Below are 19,883 nucleotides of genomic sequence, written 5' to 3'. Positions count from 1 at the left end.
AGACTATCCTTTCATTGAAGGCAGCTCACCCGGCCGTTCCTAAAACCCACTGCGGTAGCCCAGTGGCTAAGGCGTTGTGCTGGTGAGCCAAAAGACGTCGGTTTGATTCCCAGCCTTGCAGCCGCATTTATGACGCAGGCAAAACGCGAGAGCGCCCTCGTGTTCAATATTTTGGCGCACGTTAAAGATACCCAGGTTGTGAAGATTAATCCGTAATGCTCCACTACGGCGCGCCTCATCGCCTGTGTAACATCGGCGCGTTAAACCTGATAATCAATAACTCGGACGGTCCTAAACTCTGGTTCCAACCTACAAGCCCTTTAGCAGAGTACATCTTGCAAGCGGCACTGTTTCTTGCAGCTATCGGCCGGAAAAGCAGGTTAAAACCGGGAAAACGCACCTCGTCAATTGAATTATTATTAACATAGTGATCAACACAACTTAACCGCTGTTGTAGATATTTTATTTTTGTTTTCACAGTGTGAAGTTTTGGGGTTTGTTAGGAGTAATGTATCTTTTTATTTACTCACAAAAGACAATTTAATATCTATTCCTGCGATTAGGAAGTAAAAACTTTGACAACAAAATACATCGCCGGTGCAACGCGGCCACACTTTGCACAATCAATAACTCCTCCGGGAAGGTATTCCAAAAATAAGACGAAACTTCAGCACTCACGTTGCGTTTACATCACCTAGAGCTGCCAAAATAACAATGCAATACTTCCACATAGAAGCGTAAGCCATGTATTGTAGGCCAACAACATAACAAATGGAAAAGCTAAGATTTCGCGGACGGACGGTATAGTTAGTTACGGGAAGAAGGTAGGGCGTGATGGACGCGAAGTACACCTAAACGTTCCAACTTTTTAAGCAAAATTACGTTTATTTGGCGTATAAAGTAACAACACATCAGTCAACTGTCGCCGGCGGGAACACGTTGTCACGCCAAAAGCGCAATGTCAATTTCCCGTAATGTCGTGACATTAGCTATTCGGTTCAAATCAGAAACAAGAATGTTCTGGAGTTCCCACTGCTGATTGCTTGCTGTCGCGGAGGATATCAGTGCAAAGTCTCGAATGCGGAGAAGTGTGAAATCTCGGCTATGCAGACCACACCATCAAAATGAGGACTGTAAGACATAAGGCACTGAGTTCCGGAAGGTTCGTGAACGCCGAGCTTGGCGCTGGCGTCGTTGCTGGTTCGGGCTTCCCGGTCGTGGTCGACACTGTGGTGGACTGTTCACTTCCCCCAGTGGTGACCGTAGGATTACACCTCTTTGTGGGCCTCTCAGACTGGGCAGTAGTTGAGGACGTTTCGTGAGTGGGCGACGCACTCTCTTGTGTCGTCGCGCCGAAAGTAGTCTGCGGTGTGGACCGCGCGGACGGTGTCGAGCTTGAGTCATTCCAATACAGGTAGGTCAGGGCCTCGGCGATAGAGTCGATGTAGTCACCCAAGTACTCCTTGTCGCACCCAGAACACGTTCTCAAATCATCCTTGAGACAGGATCTAAGTTTTTTTGCAGCTCTGAAATGAACACAGAAGTACCGACAATATCATCGCATTGATAGTTGTGCGCCACGCAACAGATTTCAAATTATTAATTATCTAACACGTAACCATCAAACCTTTCTTCAGTGGGCAGTCGATAGGGAGATCCTCCGCCATGCTCCGAGCTTCATTTCATGACAAACAGTCATATTTTCCTGACATTCTGGGTGCACTGCTTTACCCGGAGGTGCGAGAAATGGATTCCCGTACACAACAGGTTCGCCAAGAGCCAGTCGTTTAAAAACCTCTGCCTAGAGAACCGCGGCTCCGTAATTTTTGACGCTGATTACTTATATTTCCCAGCTATTTTTTTCTGTATAAGCAATTCCACGCTTCTGGCTATTTTTGAAAACATGACCGTGAAACGACCGAACTACTACGGGCCACTGCGGGCTGTAAACATCTGCAGGGACAAACCGCATTTTCTGACTAAAATAAACACTCATAAGTTTTACGTTTGAAACTATTACAATGACCACCAGGAAAGCAAATATCAAAGGCATATTGAAGTTGAATCTTTTTTTCATATTTGGTAACACGGGATGAGTGAAAATGACCCTGAATTTTCTTCTGCACAGTAGAGAGTACTTTAAAACTATGATACCAGTGCAGAACTTTTGCATTATTCTTTATGTACAACGATTGAAACATTCGGTGCTCAATGAATTCTTGGAGCACCAGACAAACTCTCACTTGGGTAATATACACCAATAAAAACAAAAACATTGGGGTTCTTCCTCGTGGTGCTCAGTAGGTTGAGGTCTATGTTTGACTAATTTGATTAAAGGTCGAATAATTTCTGTTCATAACTATAGGAAGTATTCAGTGGCTGATTGGAGGGAAATTTACGTGGTTTGTATATTGTACTCATCCCCCACGCAAGACAAACGCACGCATATGCATACACACACACACACACACACACACACATATATATATGTATATATATATATATATAGCAGGGGAGCTTTCTTTAAACCCCCGGGGGTGACTCGAGCTTCTACATCCTGTCATGAGCAGGCAACTAGCGGGAAAACCTCTTATACTACCTTGTCATCACGGCAGCCAGAACCGAGACCCTCACACTATGCCTTCCCATAATTACATGGTTAGGAAATCTGGGGCTCGTTAAGGAAATACAGAAAGATAGGCCGGCAGTGTTTACTAGCTTCACTCACCGTAGTAAAAAAAGCCTAATAATTCTCCCATGCCTCTTTGGCGTTGAAGACTGCAGAGCTATCTTTCTGTATATATATATAAAAATATATATATATATATACATATATATATATATATATATATATATATATATATATATATATATATATATATATATATATATATATATATATATATATATATATATATATATATATATATATATATATATACATATATATATATATATATATATATATATATATATATATATATATATATATATATATATATATATATATATATATATATATATTGTGAGGCACAGGCCAGGAGTCGTCGGGCACCGGTTTATTAAACGAACCTGGCAGAGAGCGACAAGCTAGCGAGCTGAGGTCGAGCGCAGGGATTCCAGAACACACCGATGATGATACCCTGGACGACGATGTGCGCGGAGAGCGAGGAATGTGGCACATAGCATTTGGCGCATAGCCACTAAGGAGAATGTCCACATACGGCTGCTAATGGCTGCCTTAGTGCTTACAATATATATATATATATATAAATATACAGGGTGTCCCAGCTATCATGCACCAAGATTTAAAAAAAGAGTAAAGGCGTAACTCGAAGAAAACCTAGTGCATAATGTTCGCAGTACTGTGAAGAAGTGGAGAATAATTTTTTCGTTAATGAGACTTAATTAACTAATTGTAAATAATTATCTAACTCGAGAAATACTGTCCTAATCACTAAAGTGTCAATGAGGCACTTGTAGGTAACCACGAGGGGCATCTAACTGCGGTATTTTCAGCGATGAACTAATTGCGTACACATTTATTCTGACTGATAAAGAAAACCCGCGAAATATGAAAAATACCACGTGACGGCGCCTCCGCGCGCACCGTAAAGCAACGCCCTCAAACAGGCTGCCTCTGAGTTAGCCAGAATGAAATAGACAAAAGAAAGAAAGAAGAAATCGCGACCGAGTTTGTTCCTTATCTGCACACGCGTCCTGCGAATCTTGCTGCTGCTGTTCCTTCTATGCATGCTATTATCAAGGTGATGCGCTGTCTCTTCGGGCGGGTAACGCGCAAAGCAGTTGCTTTCAATCAGCTTTGTTTGGGGACGCTGCTTCACAATGCGCGCGTAAGCGTCGTCACGTGGTATTTTTTATATTTCGCGGGTTTCCTTTATCAGTCAGAATAAATGAGTACGCAATTAGTTCGTCGCTGAAAATAGCGCAGTTAGATGCCCCTCCTGGTTACCTACAAGTGCCTCATTGACACTTTAGTGATTAGGACAGTATTTTTCGAGTTAGATATTTAATTACAATTAATTAATTGAGTCTCATTAACGAAAAAATTACTCTCCGCTTCTTGACAGTACTGCAAACATTATGCACTAGGTTTTCTTCAAGTTACGCGATTTCTCTTTTTTTAAATCTTGGTGCATGATAGCTGGGACACCCTGTATATATGTATGTATATATATATATATATATATATATATATATAAAAGGCAATCATACCTCATTCGGCACTATGAAACACTGTTAAAAACGCCAAACAGCACTGGCAATAAGGACTGCAAATTTGATATGTGTCCTTACGGAATCCCTCGTCCCGTACGTCTCTGTTCTACAAAATGCATTACGAGGGTTCTGGCTTCAGCAGTCTGAAATGCCTTTGGCTATCACCGACTTCCGACCACGTCTTACGTGCGGCCGCTGGGAAAAGACGTTCTACGTCTTCCCGCGGTGGTCGAGGGGCGGCGCTAGTTGACCGGGCTCTGAGCAGTCGTAAATACAAAACCCCGTGGTATAGTCGAGAGGGGAGTCGCCGCGGAATTAGCTCAATGGTAGAGCACTGCACGCGTTATGCGGAGGTTGTGGGTTCGATTCCCGCTTCCGGAAAAAACGGCGCATTTTTTCTCGACTTGAATTTTCTATTATTTATTCCTGCATAAAAAAAGGCAATCATATCTCATTCGGCACTATGAAACACTGTTAAAAACGCCAAACAGCACTGGCAATATGGAATGCAACTTTGATATGTGTCCTTACGGAATCCCTCGTCCCGCACGTCTCTGTTCTACAAAAATATATATATATATATATATATATATATATATATATATATATATATATATATATATATATATATCAAGGTTGCAGTTGTCATTGCCAGTGCTATTCGGCTTTTGTCGAAATATTTAATAGGGCCGAATGACGTGTGCTTGTCACGTTTTTTTGATACATTGATAAATAGGCGAAAATAAAAGTCGAGAAAAAATCCGCCGTTTCTCCGGGAGCAGGACTCGAACCCACATCTCCGCATAACCGGTGCGGTGCGTTCGCCATTACGCTATCCCGCAGAGGCTTCTCTCTCGACTTTAAAGCGCGGGTTTATATTTACAAGAGCTCTGAGGGCGGTCAACTAGCGCCGCCCCTCGACTACCGTGGGAGACGTAGAACGTCTTCATTCCCAGCGGCCGCCCCGTAGACCGTGGCCGGAGGTCGGGGTTAGCAATTGGCATATCCGAACTGCTGGAGCCAGTTCCTCGTAATGCATGTAGAAGAACAGAGAGATACGGGACGAGGGACTCGGTAAAGATACATATCAAGGTTGCAGCCGTCATTGCCAGTGCTATTCGGCTTTTTTCGAAATATTAATGGGGCCGAATGACGTGTCCTTGTCACGTTTCTTTGATACATTGATAAGGAAGCGAAAATATAGGTGGAGAAAAAATCCGCCGTTTTTCCGGGAGCGGGATTCGAACCCACATCTACGCATAACCGGTGCGGTGCGTTCGCCATTACGCTAGCCCGCAGCAGCTTCTCTCTCGACTTTAAAGCGGGGGTTTATATTTACAAGAGCTCTGAGGTCGGTCAACTAGCGCCGCCCCTCGACTACCGCGGGAGACGTAGAACGTCTTCTTTCCCCAGCCGCCACGTAGACCGTGGTCGGAGGTCGGGGTTAGCAATTGGCATATCCGAACTGCTGGAGCAGAACAGAAAGATACGGGACGAGGGACTTGGTAAAGATACATATCAAGGTTGCAGTCATCATTGCCAGTGCTATTCGGCTTTTTTCGAAATATTTATAATATTAATTAGGGCCGAATGACGTGTCCTTGTCACGTTTCTTTGATACATTGATAATTAGGCGAAAATATAGGCGGAGAAAAAATCCGCCGTTTTTCGGGAGCGGAACTCGAACCCACATCTCCGCATGATCGGTGCGGTGCGTTCGCCATTAGGCTCACGCTTTCCCGCAGCAGCTTCTCTCTCCACTTTAAAGCGGGGGTTTATATTTACAAGAGCTCTGAGGCCGGTTAACTAGCGCCGCCCCTCGACTACCGCGGGAGACGTAGAACGTCTTCTTTCCCAGCGGCCGCCACGTAGACCATGGTCGGAGGTCGGGGTTAGCAATTGGCATATCCGAACTGCTGGAGCCAGTGCCTCGTAATGCATGTAGCAGAACAGAAAGATACGGGACGAGGGACTCGGTAAAGATACAAATCAAGGTTGCAGTCGTCATTGCCAGTGCTATTGTGCTTTTTTCGAAATATTTAATAGGCCCGAATGACGTGTGTGCTCTGAGGCCGGTCAACTTGTAGTTGACCGGCCTCAGAGCTCTTGTAAATATAAACCCCCGCTTTAAAGTCGAGAGAGAAGCCGCTGCGGGATAGCGTAATGGCGAACGCACCGCACCGGTTATGCGGAGATGTGAGCTCGAGTTCCGCTCCCGGAAAAACGGCGGATTTTTTCTTCAGCTATATTTTCGCCTATTTATCAATGTACCAAAGAAACGTGACAAGCACACGTCATTCGGCCCTATTAAATATTTCGAAAAAAGCCGAATAGCACTGGCAATGACGACTGCAACCTTGATATGTATCTTTACCAAGTCCCTCGTCCCGTATCTTTCTGTTCTGCTACATGCATTACGAGGCACTGGCTCCAGCAGTTCGGATATGCCAATTGCTAACCCCGACCTCCGACCACGGTCTACGTGGCGGTCGCTGGGAAAGAAGACGTTCTACGTCTCCCGCTGTAGTCGAGGGGCGGCGCTAGTTGACCGGCCTCAGAGCTCTTGTAAATATAAACCCCCGGTTTAAAGTCGAGAGAGAAGCTGCTGCGGGATAGCGTAATGGTGAACGCACCGCTCCGGCTTTGCGGAGATGTGGGCTCGAGTCCCGCTCCCGGAAAAACGGTGGATTTTTTCTCGACCTATATTTTCGCTTATTTATCAATGTATCAACGAAACGTGACAAGCACACGTCATTCGGCCCTATTAAATATTTTAAAAAAGCCGAATAGCACTGGCAATGACGTTTGCAACCTTGATATGTCCCTCGTCCCATATCCATATATATAAATATATATATATATATATATATATATATATATATATATATATATATATATATATATATATATATATATATGACGTCCCGCAGATGGATGGTGCAGGGCAGATGGCCGGAATGGGAGATTAGCCACCAAGAGACGGTGCGGTGCGATAGTGGTGGACGATAAAGAAGAAGTTGTTAATAAAGGTGTTGGTTCGACGGACGCCATGTCTCCTGCGTTACATATATATATATATATATATATATATATATATAGTTAACAAAGGAGGGGCTCGTTGAGGAAATACAGAAAGATAGATCGGCGGCCTACAACGACAAAGGAGGCATAGGGGTGTTAGGCTCTTTTTCTTACTACGGTTAGTGAAGCTAACACCACTATGCCTCCTTTGGCGTTGTAGACGGCCGACCTATCTTTCTGTATTTCCTCAACGAGCTCCTCATTTCCTAACTATATTATTCTGCGAAAGCTTAGCGAGGGTTTCGGTTATCGCAGCCTTGATGCCAAGATAGCATAAGAGGGATTCCCTCCAGTTACCCGCTCCTGACAGGCTGTAGACGTTCCAGTCACACCCCGGTGGTTGAAAAGAAGGTCCCCTTCTTCCCGTGTAGTCAGAGTAGCGCTGGCTACCACCCTCAAACGTCAGAAACAGTTCTAGTAAGTATCAACACCCAAGACAGTGAAGGAGAACAGAGCCACCCAGATAGCCGAATTGGTAAGGCATTCCAGATGAGATGGAGAGGCGTGGGTTCGGTCCCCACTATGGGCGCGTGTTTTTCTTTCTTTCTTTCTTTCTTTCTTTCTTACGTATATTTGAAAAATGCTAACGTCACTATGCATAGAAAAAAACAGCCGAACAACACCCCTATGCCTCCTTTGGCGTTGTAGACTGCTGACCTATCTTTCTGTATATATGTACATACATACATACAAATATATATATATAAACAAATATAAATATATATATATATATATATATATATAAATATATATATATATATATATATATATATATATATATATATATATATATTTATTCATACATACATACATCATCCTCACCAGCCTCTCTACGCCCACTGCAGGGCAAAGGGCTCTCCCATTATTCTCCAATTACCCCGGTTTAGCGCTAACTGCGGCCAATTTATCCCCGCAAACTTCTTGATCTCATCTGCCCATCTAACTTTCTGCCACCCCCTGCAACGCTTGCCTTCTCATGCATACATACATACATACATACATACATACATAGGTACGTACATACATACAAAAATACACGCATACTTACATACATGCATGCATAAATATATTGCTGTTGAGAAATGGAACGAGTATGCCAAAGCCACCAGTCCAACCATCCAAATAAAATAACGATCGTGGTCATACAGGTCAACTAAGTGAGCTATGTGGAACCGCTATCCACGCTGGCCTCGTGATAGCAGTCGGTGGCGCCCACCAGCAGTTACCCACTCAAAATGTTTCGACCTCGTAGCTGTGATAGCAAAGAGCAACAGAAAAACATAGACACCGGGCAGTTACCCTAATCACCATGGACCTCAGAAAGTGGGTGTGGCTGCATGCCGTGTGTTCTGATCGCTTTGCAATGCCCCCGCTAACCTAAATCATTGTTAGCGCAAAGCCGCGCCCCCAGCCGCAGCCTACCGCGCGGTGCAGCTCGCCCACGTGGGTATGTATGGCATTTATTCCAGATGAAGCGACAGCCGGAACGCCCCGCGCGTGAGCAGAACTCGCTAAGCCGCTCGCTCTTCCACCCGCTTTAGCTCCTCAGTAGTCGATAAATCTCCATTACTGGCTACCGACCGGTGGCATATCTTGCTTGAAATCCTGCCTGCGTCCTGGCCTTACAAAGACAATTCGTCTTATGAAGAAGCTTGCTCCGGACTGATCGACTGAGGCCGCTACCTTACCGTAGGTTTGCCTCATTTTTCCCGCCATGTTTGAAGCGAAGTTTCACCGTTATCTCTCTCTCTCTCTCTGTCTTCTCACTCGCCCGGCGCCGTGTGTCAGAATAGTAGATATATGCTACGTGGCCACCAACGTGTTTCCAGCTATTCAAAGAATGTTCAGTCACACAAATTCTCCTTGTGGGACATAAAAATGCACCGACACAATGTTCTTCGTCCAAACATTGTGAAGTGCACGCTCTAATTTGCAGCCAAGGGTTCCCAGTGCTCAAAACTATTAAATCTTGTGGTCACTTACTGGAAGTTGTTTTCTGCGTTGCTTTTTGGAGGTGTCATATAAAAGAACACGCGGCAGTCCCAGGTCTCTGGGGAGATGCATGTTGCCAGAACTGTTGCATCTGAAATGAATAGCAACAAACCAATCGATCAGATTTGAAGCATTTAGATTAATTCGCTGTGGGAATATAAAAATCAACACCCCGGTATTGCAGCGTGTGCCACCGCAGTCGGAAAGCATCGTACGGAATTTGTGGAACTGTAATCTGAATCATTTTACTCTAACTCATTTTACTCTAAGTCATTCATTTTACACTATCTTTAGGGAAGCAAGCGCTGGAGGGGTGGCAGAAAGTTCGACGGGCAGATGAGATGATGAACTTTGCGGGGATAAATTGGTCGCAGTAAGCACAGGACCGGGGTAATTCGAGATTAATGGGAGAGGCCTTTGCTCTGCAGTGGGCGTAGATAGGCTGGTGATGATGACTAACTTTCACGTCTTTTTCTGAAGCAATCAGTCAAAAAATCGGTCACAACTATATCAAAAAAGCCCAGCCAGCTATCAATGAAAAAAGTTACGTTATTCTAATAGCTGTCCCCGCCAGGCACACTTCCAATTCTCGAAAAAGCTTCAAAAGAAGCGATTTTACAAACCAGCATTTTTTAGGGGAAAAAATAATATTCAAAAAAGGAAAAGACAATTTGAAGAGGCTACGCCTCCAGGTATAATTTTAACTAGTCCAGTTTTGCCCTGTTTGGAAATCAGTGTAGTGGTTTCTTAAAGGGCTTCCTATTTGCAGTAGTTGACTTTGTCAAAGAAGTGCGTGTAACATGGGCCATATTACTACCGCGAGGGGAGAGTAGTCCGGATGTGTATTTTGCCACGCCAGTGTTTTTGTAATCCAATTGAACCACCGAAAACACAACCAAATCTCAAACAACAGCCTCTTCGTCACCTTGGAAAAATTTTCGGGGCACGAATTTTCTATACGCCAATTCTCACAATTACTCAGTGATGAAAACTCGTAAAATGTTTAAAATTACATTCATTGTTCTTCTTGATAAGAGGAGCGTAGAAACCAGCCCAGGGTTTCTTTATTACTTTTGTTGTCTGGTTTGCAATATTTATTGACGTTTTGGACAGTTGCTTTTACCTTAGAGAAGTATTTTCCAGTATCGCAAAGCTGGGCTGAAGTAGACGAATGTATAGGCCAGCGTTTCAAAAACTTTATATAGAAAGGCCAGTGCATTTCCCCGAAGAACCGAAATTGATATGGGAGATTCGGGAAATAAAATGTGTGAGTCCGATAATTTGTTAAGCAGCACGCGGACCTTTGAAAATCCAGGTGAGTGTAATTAAAACTGCTGAAGAAAGAAAAGACTGGCTGCCCAGTGACTTTCTGTCCAGTGCAAATTAGTCTGCAGCATTTGTGTCCTTGATACATAAGTAGAAGTGTGGTTTTCTATGTGCGAAACCCTATTATTTTAAATATCATAGGAAAATAGAGACCTTGCTGCGCTGCGGAAAAATGCCCTCACCTTGTCATGTCTACTTAGAATAAGTTCCAACGATTTTAGGGACCGTGAAACAAGACTAATGCGGAGTCTCGTGGGTGCTTCACGACTACTAGACGGGCACCAAGCAGGCAATAGTGGTGGTGTTATGCTGTTACTATGAATTTGTAGAGTGCGGAAGAAATGTTACGTTGTGAACTATGCAAGAAGTTAGCTCAAGTTCTCTAGAAACAAAGATTTTTTTCGATGCTGAGCACGTTCATGGCTTCATGACCAGGCATGTTGAGGATAGGCTGAGTGCATCGAGTTAAGCAGGTGCTTGTTTACACTTCTTGGTATGTCCGAGCGGGGAAGGCGGCTGTAATTGTTCTGTTTTTTGGAACCAAAAAAAAAGATGAAACCAAATGGTAGCCGGCAACGAGGACAATCATATGCCGTGCAAATTTCGTTGGTGGTACACAGTCGACGGATGAGAGATTTCCGTCATGTGTGGCTGTGAATTTTCCACGGACCTAACGCAAAATGTCAGGTATTAGTGAAGACAAAGGGAGCCGATTTAAAACTGCCGGCGTGTTATCTGTCTTTCGGTATTTATCAGAAATCCCGTTGCTATTCGTCAAATCTTGTTAGCCTTTCCGGCCAGGCGAAATGAGACAGGAGTTTTTGAGAACTACAAACATTAATGTGGCCTTCTTTTCTTGCGCGCTGCGGAGATTGTTTCAGCCACCATGACTTTTTTTTCACTTCCTGGAGCTACGTAGTTCGTAATCGTCACCTACGTTTTTATCTGTGTGTATTTTGTTGAGTGATGTGAACTGTTTTCTCACATGTCTCTGCTCTAACATAACTACGCTGGATCAGTACTTGGGAGAATGTTTTATTGGCCGTGCGGTTTTTATTGCTCGCTGAGGGTGCCAAAATTACGAAAATGATATTTTTAGTTGATCAGCAATGTCGACAGCTTAGTTCAGTGAACTCAATGCTGAAAGTCATTCATGTAAAATAGCAAAATAGCATTCTATCACGGTTACTGTCATCTCTACCGGCGTGTTTTTTTTGCATTTGGTTTTGCCCACGGGCATTGCGCTAGGCAAAACAGTAAGAAAAGCTTCTGTGCACACACCTGAACCGATAACGGTGGGGTGGTAAAAACGCGTTGATTTTATTTTTAGTGAAACGTGCATGCGGCGGACGTAGCACGAAGAATACAGCAGCTACGCGTTCGAGGTTACTTTCATGCGCAGTAAACATGTTTCTCACTGCAAGTGTCGTTGACATCAGCTGGCCACTTAGTTAAAACAGTTTCCTGAAAACACAAGCACGTTCCTTTTTTTAGGTATGCATGTGTTGCCTCATCAGTGCAAGGGGCGCGCCAATGAACTGGCGTGCGTTAACGCTTCCTTTTTGTCCAGTTCTAATGTGAGAAGGTTCTTGCTCGAAGAAGCTGTACTCCCACTTCCATAAAGACACCCCTAAAATGTTGGTGAAAGTGGTACAAAACCTTAATGGCAATGTCGTAAGATTCCTCGTTTGCGGGATTAACGTTCGAGGGGTGAAGGGACCTTTTATTGCGAAGTTCTGCAGTTCTGGGCGGCGCTCCGCAATTCTCAGCCGCGCCAAAAACGTACTTGCTCTTAAGAAGTGTCATGCACTTTTTCTCATTTGTGCCAATAAAAATTCTGCTCAACGGCATACATTGTTAGCGTTTACGAACACCTATCTAGTATCCGGCTGTGGGACGCCTAGGCTGCCACAAAAAGACGGCGCGGCCAATTCTGGCGCTAATAAGGCAGAACAGAGCGTCATCTTTTGGTGTCGGATGGTCCCCATAGCTACCGGAAGCCCACAGCAGTAACATGTCATTTTTCGCCGCAGCTGGTACCTCTGCTAGTCGGTGCTTTGCTTGGGTTAAATTTTTTCATAATAAACCTTCGAATCCATCATTGCTGAAGCAGAAAAGCTGACGGCCATTACCGGCGACTGTTTAGTATATGTCACCTGCAACTATTAAACAACGCCCCACATAATAAACACTGAGGACGAGAGAAAAATATATCACCAGTTTATAAGTAATTTGATTTTCATAAAGCCGTAATATATGACTCGGGTATATCGTGCATGCCTTATCAAACGACTGTATGCGCTCAATGTTGACCTTTTAAAAGTTTTAGGTTACGAAACCAGATGGTGCGCCCTTTAGTCCCTGCCTTAGAGGTATGCACCTGCGTTAATCTTTAGCCATATTTTGGTGTTTTGCTGAAAGAACCCATTCTGGCGAAAGAGAGGTGTCGATATTACATGGACGGAAGGTTGGACTCCTTTCAATCTACATAGCCGGCGTGGCACTTACGTTGACAGGTAGAGTACTAATCAGGAGGTGTATGTTTTTATGTTCACCTAAGCTGACGACCGAACGTTCGGAACATACATTCTCGGCATGCCCTTCGCTGCAGCCAATTTTGCTGGAGTTTATTTTATTTAATCACAGGATTTGTGCTTGCCTGCGGGCATATCATGTGCGTATACGTGTGAGCATGCAAGCGTTGCACCGCACATGAGAACTGCTGATGGTGACTTGTAATACCCGTGAGACATTTGTTTTAAATAACCCGTGTTGCACCCTTTGCTCTTGGAGATCGTAGAATGTTCCTTATTCATATTTATTGCAAGGTGTTTTCGGCGTTTTGCCTGGCAATATTCACAAAACTACAAGTGTGGAAAAACTGCGACTAGAAAATAACATGCGTGTTAAACCATGGAGGTATAAAAATATCAGTAGGTTCGATGATGAACTTTTCTTTCTGTGTTGAATTAATTTCTATGTAGACGCAAAGTTTTATTTCTCATGCACTGTTTTTCTTAAATTGACCATAAACTATGTACTAACTTTTATAGAGTCGCAACTGTGTAAAAGAGGCAAGAACCCTTGTCTTCTTGTTTCCTCTTCTCTCCAGGTAGCTGACAGTAATGTCAATATTTGCAAGTAAGAACGCTTCCTTAAGGAACCGATCTTGGGCTTCCGACACAATAAGAACATTTTTGACACAAATATTACTGATACCTTTTTGTACGTTTAGGAGAGTTTGAACAGATCAGAACTTTGTATCTGACTTTGAGAATAAAAAGCTTTGAGATCAGGAATCAACTGTGCTTATTTTTTTGCCAGGTTGGAGCTGTGAAAGTCTGGCAGTGACTGCGGCCTATTCGTCGTTTTGACATGGAGTCAATCACGAATGATAAATATTTGACTTCTGCAGCGCTTGTCACGGTGACACAGGAGGTAAGGGGTAAAGCTGCTGCGCCTGAGGGCCCGGTTTTAAGCCCGGATGAGGCCGCACTTTTTTATGTAGACGTGGAAGACGGAAACGCCCGGGTGTAGACATTTTCGCGCAAGTCATAGACCCCAAGTGGTCAACATTATAGTGTTTCCTTGCTGTGACGCAGAGATTGTACCAGGGGCGCAGTTTTGATGCGTATACTGTCACTCCTCCACATTTTACGTTTCACTTTTCAGGTACCTGAAAATAGGTGTTCACAATAGAGGCCGTGGACAATACGTTAGGGATTTCTTGTGTGCTGATAAAAGCACTACATTCCAGAGAAAGCTGTGTACAAAGGTACTGTGTACCAGCTATGTTTCACCACGCTGTGCAATGTTGGGAATTGTTTTTGTGGCAGCAATATAATGCCCGAACCATTATGTACTTTATATTCGGCTTGTGCGCAGTGAGAACGCTTTAGAACATCAAGTTCACAGACAAGAGAACAAAACGCCGGAAGGTTTAGTACCAGCAGGAACTTTACCACATAATATCAGTCTTTGACGAAACAATTTTTGAAGTGTAGTGTTGAATAGAAATACAGTTGGGATGATTATACAGTTGGTCTATTATCAACAGCTTCCTCTTGTCTATCCATAGATTAGTCCAACGCCAGCTGATATCATGCGCTAATGTTGCGGTAGGAGTGCATTTCTGATGTAAATTCGTCTCTTCCTACTGCTTAGATAATCTCTTCCAAAAACAGTTTTTTGACACGAATGAACGCGCTAAACGTTTTGGGAAATCTCGAGCGATAACGTGTGTCAACTCCTAGCCCATGCTTACAGAAGAGTTTCATGTCACTTATGATATAAATATCCATTCGCAGATTTTTTCCAGTGGCCTGCAGATTGGAGAACGTGCCTTCTGGGTGCCCATCTGATAATTTCTAGCAACGGAGGACTACATCCTATTACCCAGGATGGTGGTGTTGACAGCTTACTAGAAACATTTGAATATATTTATAAAACAACACTGTGTTCTGGAGAACAGAAGGGAACTAGCCATTAAAATCATAGCTGGCAGTATAGATGAGTACTATAGCATTAACGAAAGAGAATTGGCCTTGTAATTAGGCCTAATAGGAGGTACAAATTTAAGGTGGTACAGGGCTACGCACCTACATCCAGTAATGACGACTAGCTAGTTGAACGCTTCTATGAAGATGTGGAAGCATCAATGGAGAAGGTAAAGTCACAGTATACAGTAGTTATGAGAGACTAATTCTAACATAGTCAAGTGCCAGACTGAAAAAAAGGCAGTTTGGAACTATGGTCCGCATCGCTGAACCAAATCTTCTGCCTATCCTCCTTATCTTCGCAGGTGGGAGAGGCGGAAGAAAAACTGGAGAAGCCCGAATGGGGCGCATAAAAATGAAATAGACTTCATACTATGCATAAACCCTGGCGTCGTGCCGGATGTGGAATTGCTCGGAAGGATGAGGTGTAGTGAGCACATAATGGTAAGGTCTAGAATTAGGCTAGGTTTGAGGATGGACCATAACAAGCTAGTACGAAACATCCCGATCAATTAGCTAACCATAAGACGGGAAGCTGAATAATTCAGGCTCGGTATGGAGAACCGATATTTAGAACTAACAGAGGAAGCAGAGTTTGCGACACAGGGTGCGAGCGACAATATACAAGATTTATCACGGAGTGGGCAATACAAATCGGAAGCAAGACCACTAGAAAAGATGTTGGTAAACTTTCCGAGAAGGCGAAAGATTTAATTAGGAAACGGCCAATTATGACTGTCTACACCCCAGCTGACAGAATAAAACTAGCGGAGCTTGCCAGGTTTATCAATATTCGTAAAACAGCTGACCTACGGAAGTAAAATATGAAGAGGATTGAGCATGCTGTAAACAACGGAGGCAGTATGAAAGCATTGGAGAAGATTCAAGGCATAGGAAAATTCAAATGTATGCACTGAAAGGCAAGCAAGACAATGTCATCACAAATAGAGATAAAATATGAATAGTAGTCCTGGAGTTCTATAGAGATCTGTGCCGTAGCCGTGACATTCAGGATAATAAAGAACAAGGATATAGTTCACAGGAGTAAACGTTCCTGTAGTAGCCACAGAAGAATTAGAATGGCTTTGAAGGAAATGCAAGTGGGCAAAGCACCTGGTGAGGATATTGTAACAGCAGACATCTTGAAAGATGGCCGGCGAATTGTACCAGAAAAAATGGCAAACGTGCATACGCAATGCCTAAAGACCGCGAGTGCAATGGAATCTTGGAAGAATGCGAACATCGTCCTAATTATAAAAAAAATGTGACATAAAAGATTTCAAAAATTACAGTCCGATCCTTCTACTGTCAGTCGTGTACAGGGTACATGTCAAGGTAATCGGTAACAGAATTTCTGCCACCTTCGAACAAGCATGGTTTCCTAAGGGCTATTCAACAATAAACTATATTCACAAGATCAATAGATAGATGCACAAATTCGCGGAGTATACTCAACCCCTATATATATTGTTTTAGATTATGAGAAAAAAGTTTACTTGGTCGAAACCTCAGCCGTCATGCACGTATTGCTGAATCGGGTTGCAGGCGAGCGTTACGTAAGAATACTAGAGGCTATCTAGGAAGGGGCTACAGCTATCATATTTCTTCATAAGGAGAGCAATAATAAAACCTACAAGTAAGAGCATTAGACAAGAAGACAGCAAATCTCCAATGTTATTGACGAAGTGTTTACAACAGGTATTCAAAACATTGGTTTGGGACCAGGCGCACGTAAGGGTTAACCAAGAACACCTTTTTGATCTGTCTTGTGGATGACTTTGCCTTGCCTTGCCATGCTTACCGCACTGGGCGAGCAGAGTAGAACACTGGGCCTCCTTAAAAATGATATTCTGAAATCTAAAGTAATTCTCCATAGCTTCAGGAGAGGACACCGGCATGGAATAAGTGGAGGGGAAATGGAAGCGGTAAGCGAATATATCTACTTGGACTAAGTAGTGGCCTCGGTTTCCAACCTTGAGGACGAGAATATTAGAAGTATAAGAATGGAGTGGAGTGCATTCGGCAGAGGCATTCTCGGGTTATGAATGGCAGCCTACCATTGTCCACGAAGAGGAAAGTGTATAACTGCTGCATCGTACGGGTACTCGCCTACGGGACAGAAACTTGGAGGCTCACTAAAGGGGTTCAACTTAATTGAGGACGACTCAGCGAGCGACGAACGGAAGATTATAGGTGTAACGTTAAGGTGCAAGAAGGGAGCGGAGTGTCTAATGGAACGAATGCGTATGAAGGGCATATTAGTAGAAATTGAGAAGAACAAATCAATGTGGGCGGGGCATGTAATAGAACGGCAAGATAACCGTTGGTCATTAAGGTTAACAAAGTGGATCCCTAGAGAAGGCAAGTGTTGCAGGGGGCAGCAGAAACTTAGATGGGCAGATGAGATCAAGAAGTTTGCGGGGATAAATTGGTAGCGGTTAGTACAGGACCGGCATAATTGGATATCTATGGGAGAGGCCTTTGGCCTGCAGAGAGCGTAGACAGGGTGATGATTATGATAAAACAAAATTCAATGTGGCGAATTTGCGTAGATTGGACTATGTGATTTGTAAGTGGCGGGCTGCCAGCCTGAGCGCTTGGGTTGGTTCACGGCTGCTCTGGACCGGTGGCCCAAACAGACCGAGTGCTTTCCAATAGGCAGTCCGGAAGAGTTGAAGTGTTTCCGCCAACTTGAGAATTAGGCACTACTATACTTGCACTGCAGTGAGAGCTATGATGCCTCAAATTATTATAATATCGGCGTTTCTGGAGGTCTTGCTTATAGGAAAAAGGCGATGCACCTTTCAAATTTTAATATATGCGCTGGAACTCTGCTTTATATTTCGGTCTAGCGCTGTTTCTGGCAGTAATAAGTGTATTTACGGCTTTTCGTCGTTGTGGAAAATGGGCGTAATCCTTTAAGTGACTTTAAGTGACTTCATGCAAAAGTTGTCAAGCGCGCGCGCACGCACGCCTCTAGAACACTATAAAATTATTTACACCATTAAGGCTTTTTGCATTGTAAATAAAACCCTTGCAGCTCAAGAAAAACAAAATACAAGACATTTCGAAGAAGGTTACGCACCTAAAAAAGGGTTTGCTACTTTGTTAAGGCTGCAGCGTAAGAGAAATATACTAGGCAACCTGTGAAAGGGTATTTGCTTGTATTTTCTCTTGAGTATAAGGTTCTTAGTTATAGACAACGAAAACTACCCTTCAAGCTGTATTAATTTTACTGTGTGCCCGTGCCCCCAAAGTGCACATTCGAGCACGCGTAACAATAGGTGTGAAATAAATACGAGTGAGTAGAATAATAATTAGTTGTACCATTCTGGGAATATTATTATTGACGCGAGTAATGTTCATCTGCACTCGACGCAATTACATTGTATGCACATTTTACGATGTTCCCGACACTAGCCTCTGGCTAAGCGTGCAGTAAAAATGATTGTATTGTACGTCTTTTATGAGCAAACCTTTCATATCAATTTCAACTTGAAAAAAATTTGTGCTTCTGTGTGTGCGTGATTGGGGAGAACTTTTTGTTTCTGCGCCTACGAAGGGGCCGAGAGTGGTTTTTGCAGTATAGTGATTTTAAATGATAAAACAAATTAAAAAAAGGTAGATTATGTCAGGTATCCAACAAAGAAAGATGATACATGTATCTAAAAATAAAGTCTGATTGATTGTAGGGTTTAACGCGCCGACGCAACGCAGGCGATGAGGCGCGCCGTATTGAAGGCCTCCGGATTAATTTTCACCACCTGGGGATCTTTATCGTGCGCCGAAATCTCGTACACACGGGCGTTTTTGCTTTTCGCCTCCATCAGAAAAGCGGCCGCCGCGGCCGGGAATTGAACCCGCGACCTCGTGCTCAGCAGCGCAACGCCTTAGCCACTGAGCCACCGCGGCGGGTCTAAAAATAAAGTCAATGTATCCCTAGTTTGTCGGCTATTGAAGCAGAGAGTTAAATAAACCCCAATGATTCACGCATCGCATGCATGTCTTTTAGCTTGTAGAGAATTAACATGCGAGCTATGAACTAACCTGCGCATGTATCCTTGTCTGTGACGGCTTTTTGTAGCATGGAGTAGCCAATCTCTTGAGGGGTGAAATTTTGCTTTTCTGATCCAACGCAGCCCTCGTAGTACTGCTTGCATATGGGAACTTTCGGTAGCTCGTCTTCGCTGTAACGAAATTCCGCACAAACGTCAAGGCATAAAGTTCAAGAATTAGTCACGCAATGAGCCTTGCAACTAGGAGCAGTTTGTATGCTCTGTATAAATAACGCTTCGAAACGTTTTCACAACAAAGAAATCATGTACCACTTGTTTTCAGCTTCGCAAGCTTCGTTCGTTTAGGAATGTGACCTTTCGTTATTGAATTCAGTATATTTTTGTTTTGTTTTTCTACGCTAAAAATTCCTTAAATTTTCACTTTGCGAAACTGGTTTTTATAAATCCACCTATGATGGAAGCGTTTGGGTGCCCTATGGGAAAGATGCATCTTATAGCGCTTTCCTGCCAGGGGATCTAGCGCATTAACTTCTTACTGTGAAAGTTTGAGTTTAGTTATTGCTTTCATACAATTGAAATCAAACGCAGTATACGGGTCGCGCATTTGCCAGAAGTATCCAAATCGTCCCTTGCCAGGCAGTGCTGATCTCCGTTTGCTAACAATGACGACCGAGAGAAAAAACTCAGTGCGCTTCCACTGTGCGAGTTGAGACTGCCAGCGAAGCTGGGCGCA

The 19,883-nt window shown here is 43.5% G+C and overlaps 1 protein-coding gene across 1 annotated transcript in view; it reads right to left on the bottom strand.

Annotated features, from left to right (window-relative positions):
- Window positions 1-446: 446 nt before the first annotated feature.
- LOC144158659 (uncharacterized) overlaps window positions 447-19,883 on the bottom strand; it is a 30,547-nt gene continuing 11,110 nt past the window's right edge. Inside the window, exons 3-5 of the mRNA XM_077689693.1 lie at window positions 19,182-19,321; window positions 9,304-9,403; window positions 447-1,526 (exon numbers count right to left, since the gene is read on the bottom strand). Of these exons, the coding sequence (XP_077545819.1) occupies window positions 1,103-1,526; window positions 9,304-9,403; window positions 19,182-19,321 (664 nt within the window). The 3' untranslated portion in view covers window positions 447-1,102. The remainder of the gene's footprint in view (window positions 1,527-9,303; window positions 9,404-19,181; window positions 19,322-19,883) is intronic.

The sequence above is a fragment of the Haemaphysalis longicornis genome, unplaced genomic scaffold, assembly GCF_048455015.1.
Source record: "Haemaphysalis longicornis isolate Haplotype H1 unplaced genomic scaffold, Haemaphysalis longicornis Haplotype H1 scaffold_10, whole genome shotgun sequence".
Classification (NCBI taxonomy): domain Eukaryota; kingdom Metazoa; phylum Arthropoda; class Arachnida; order Ixodida; family Ixodidae; genus Haemaphysalis; species Haemaphysalis longicornis.
The sequence above is the reverse complement of the archived record's forward strand: the minus strand, read 5'-3'. Positions and strand labels throughout refer to the sequence as shown.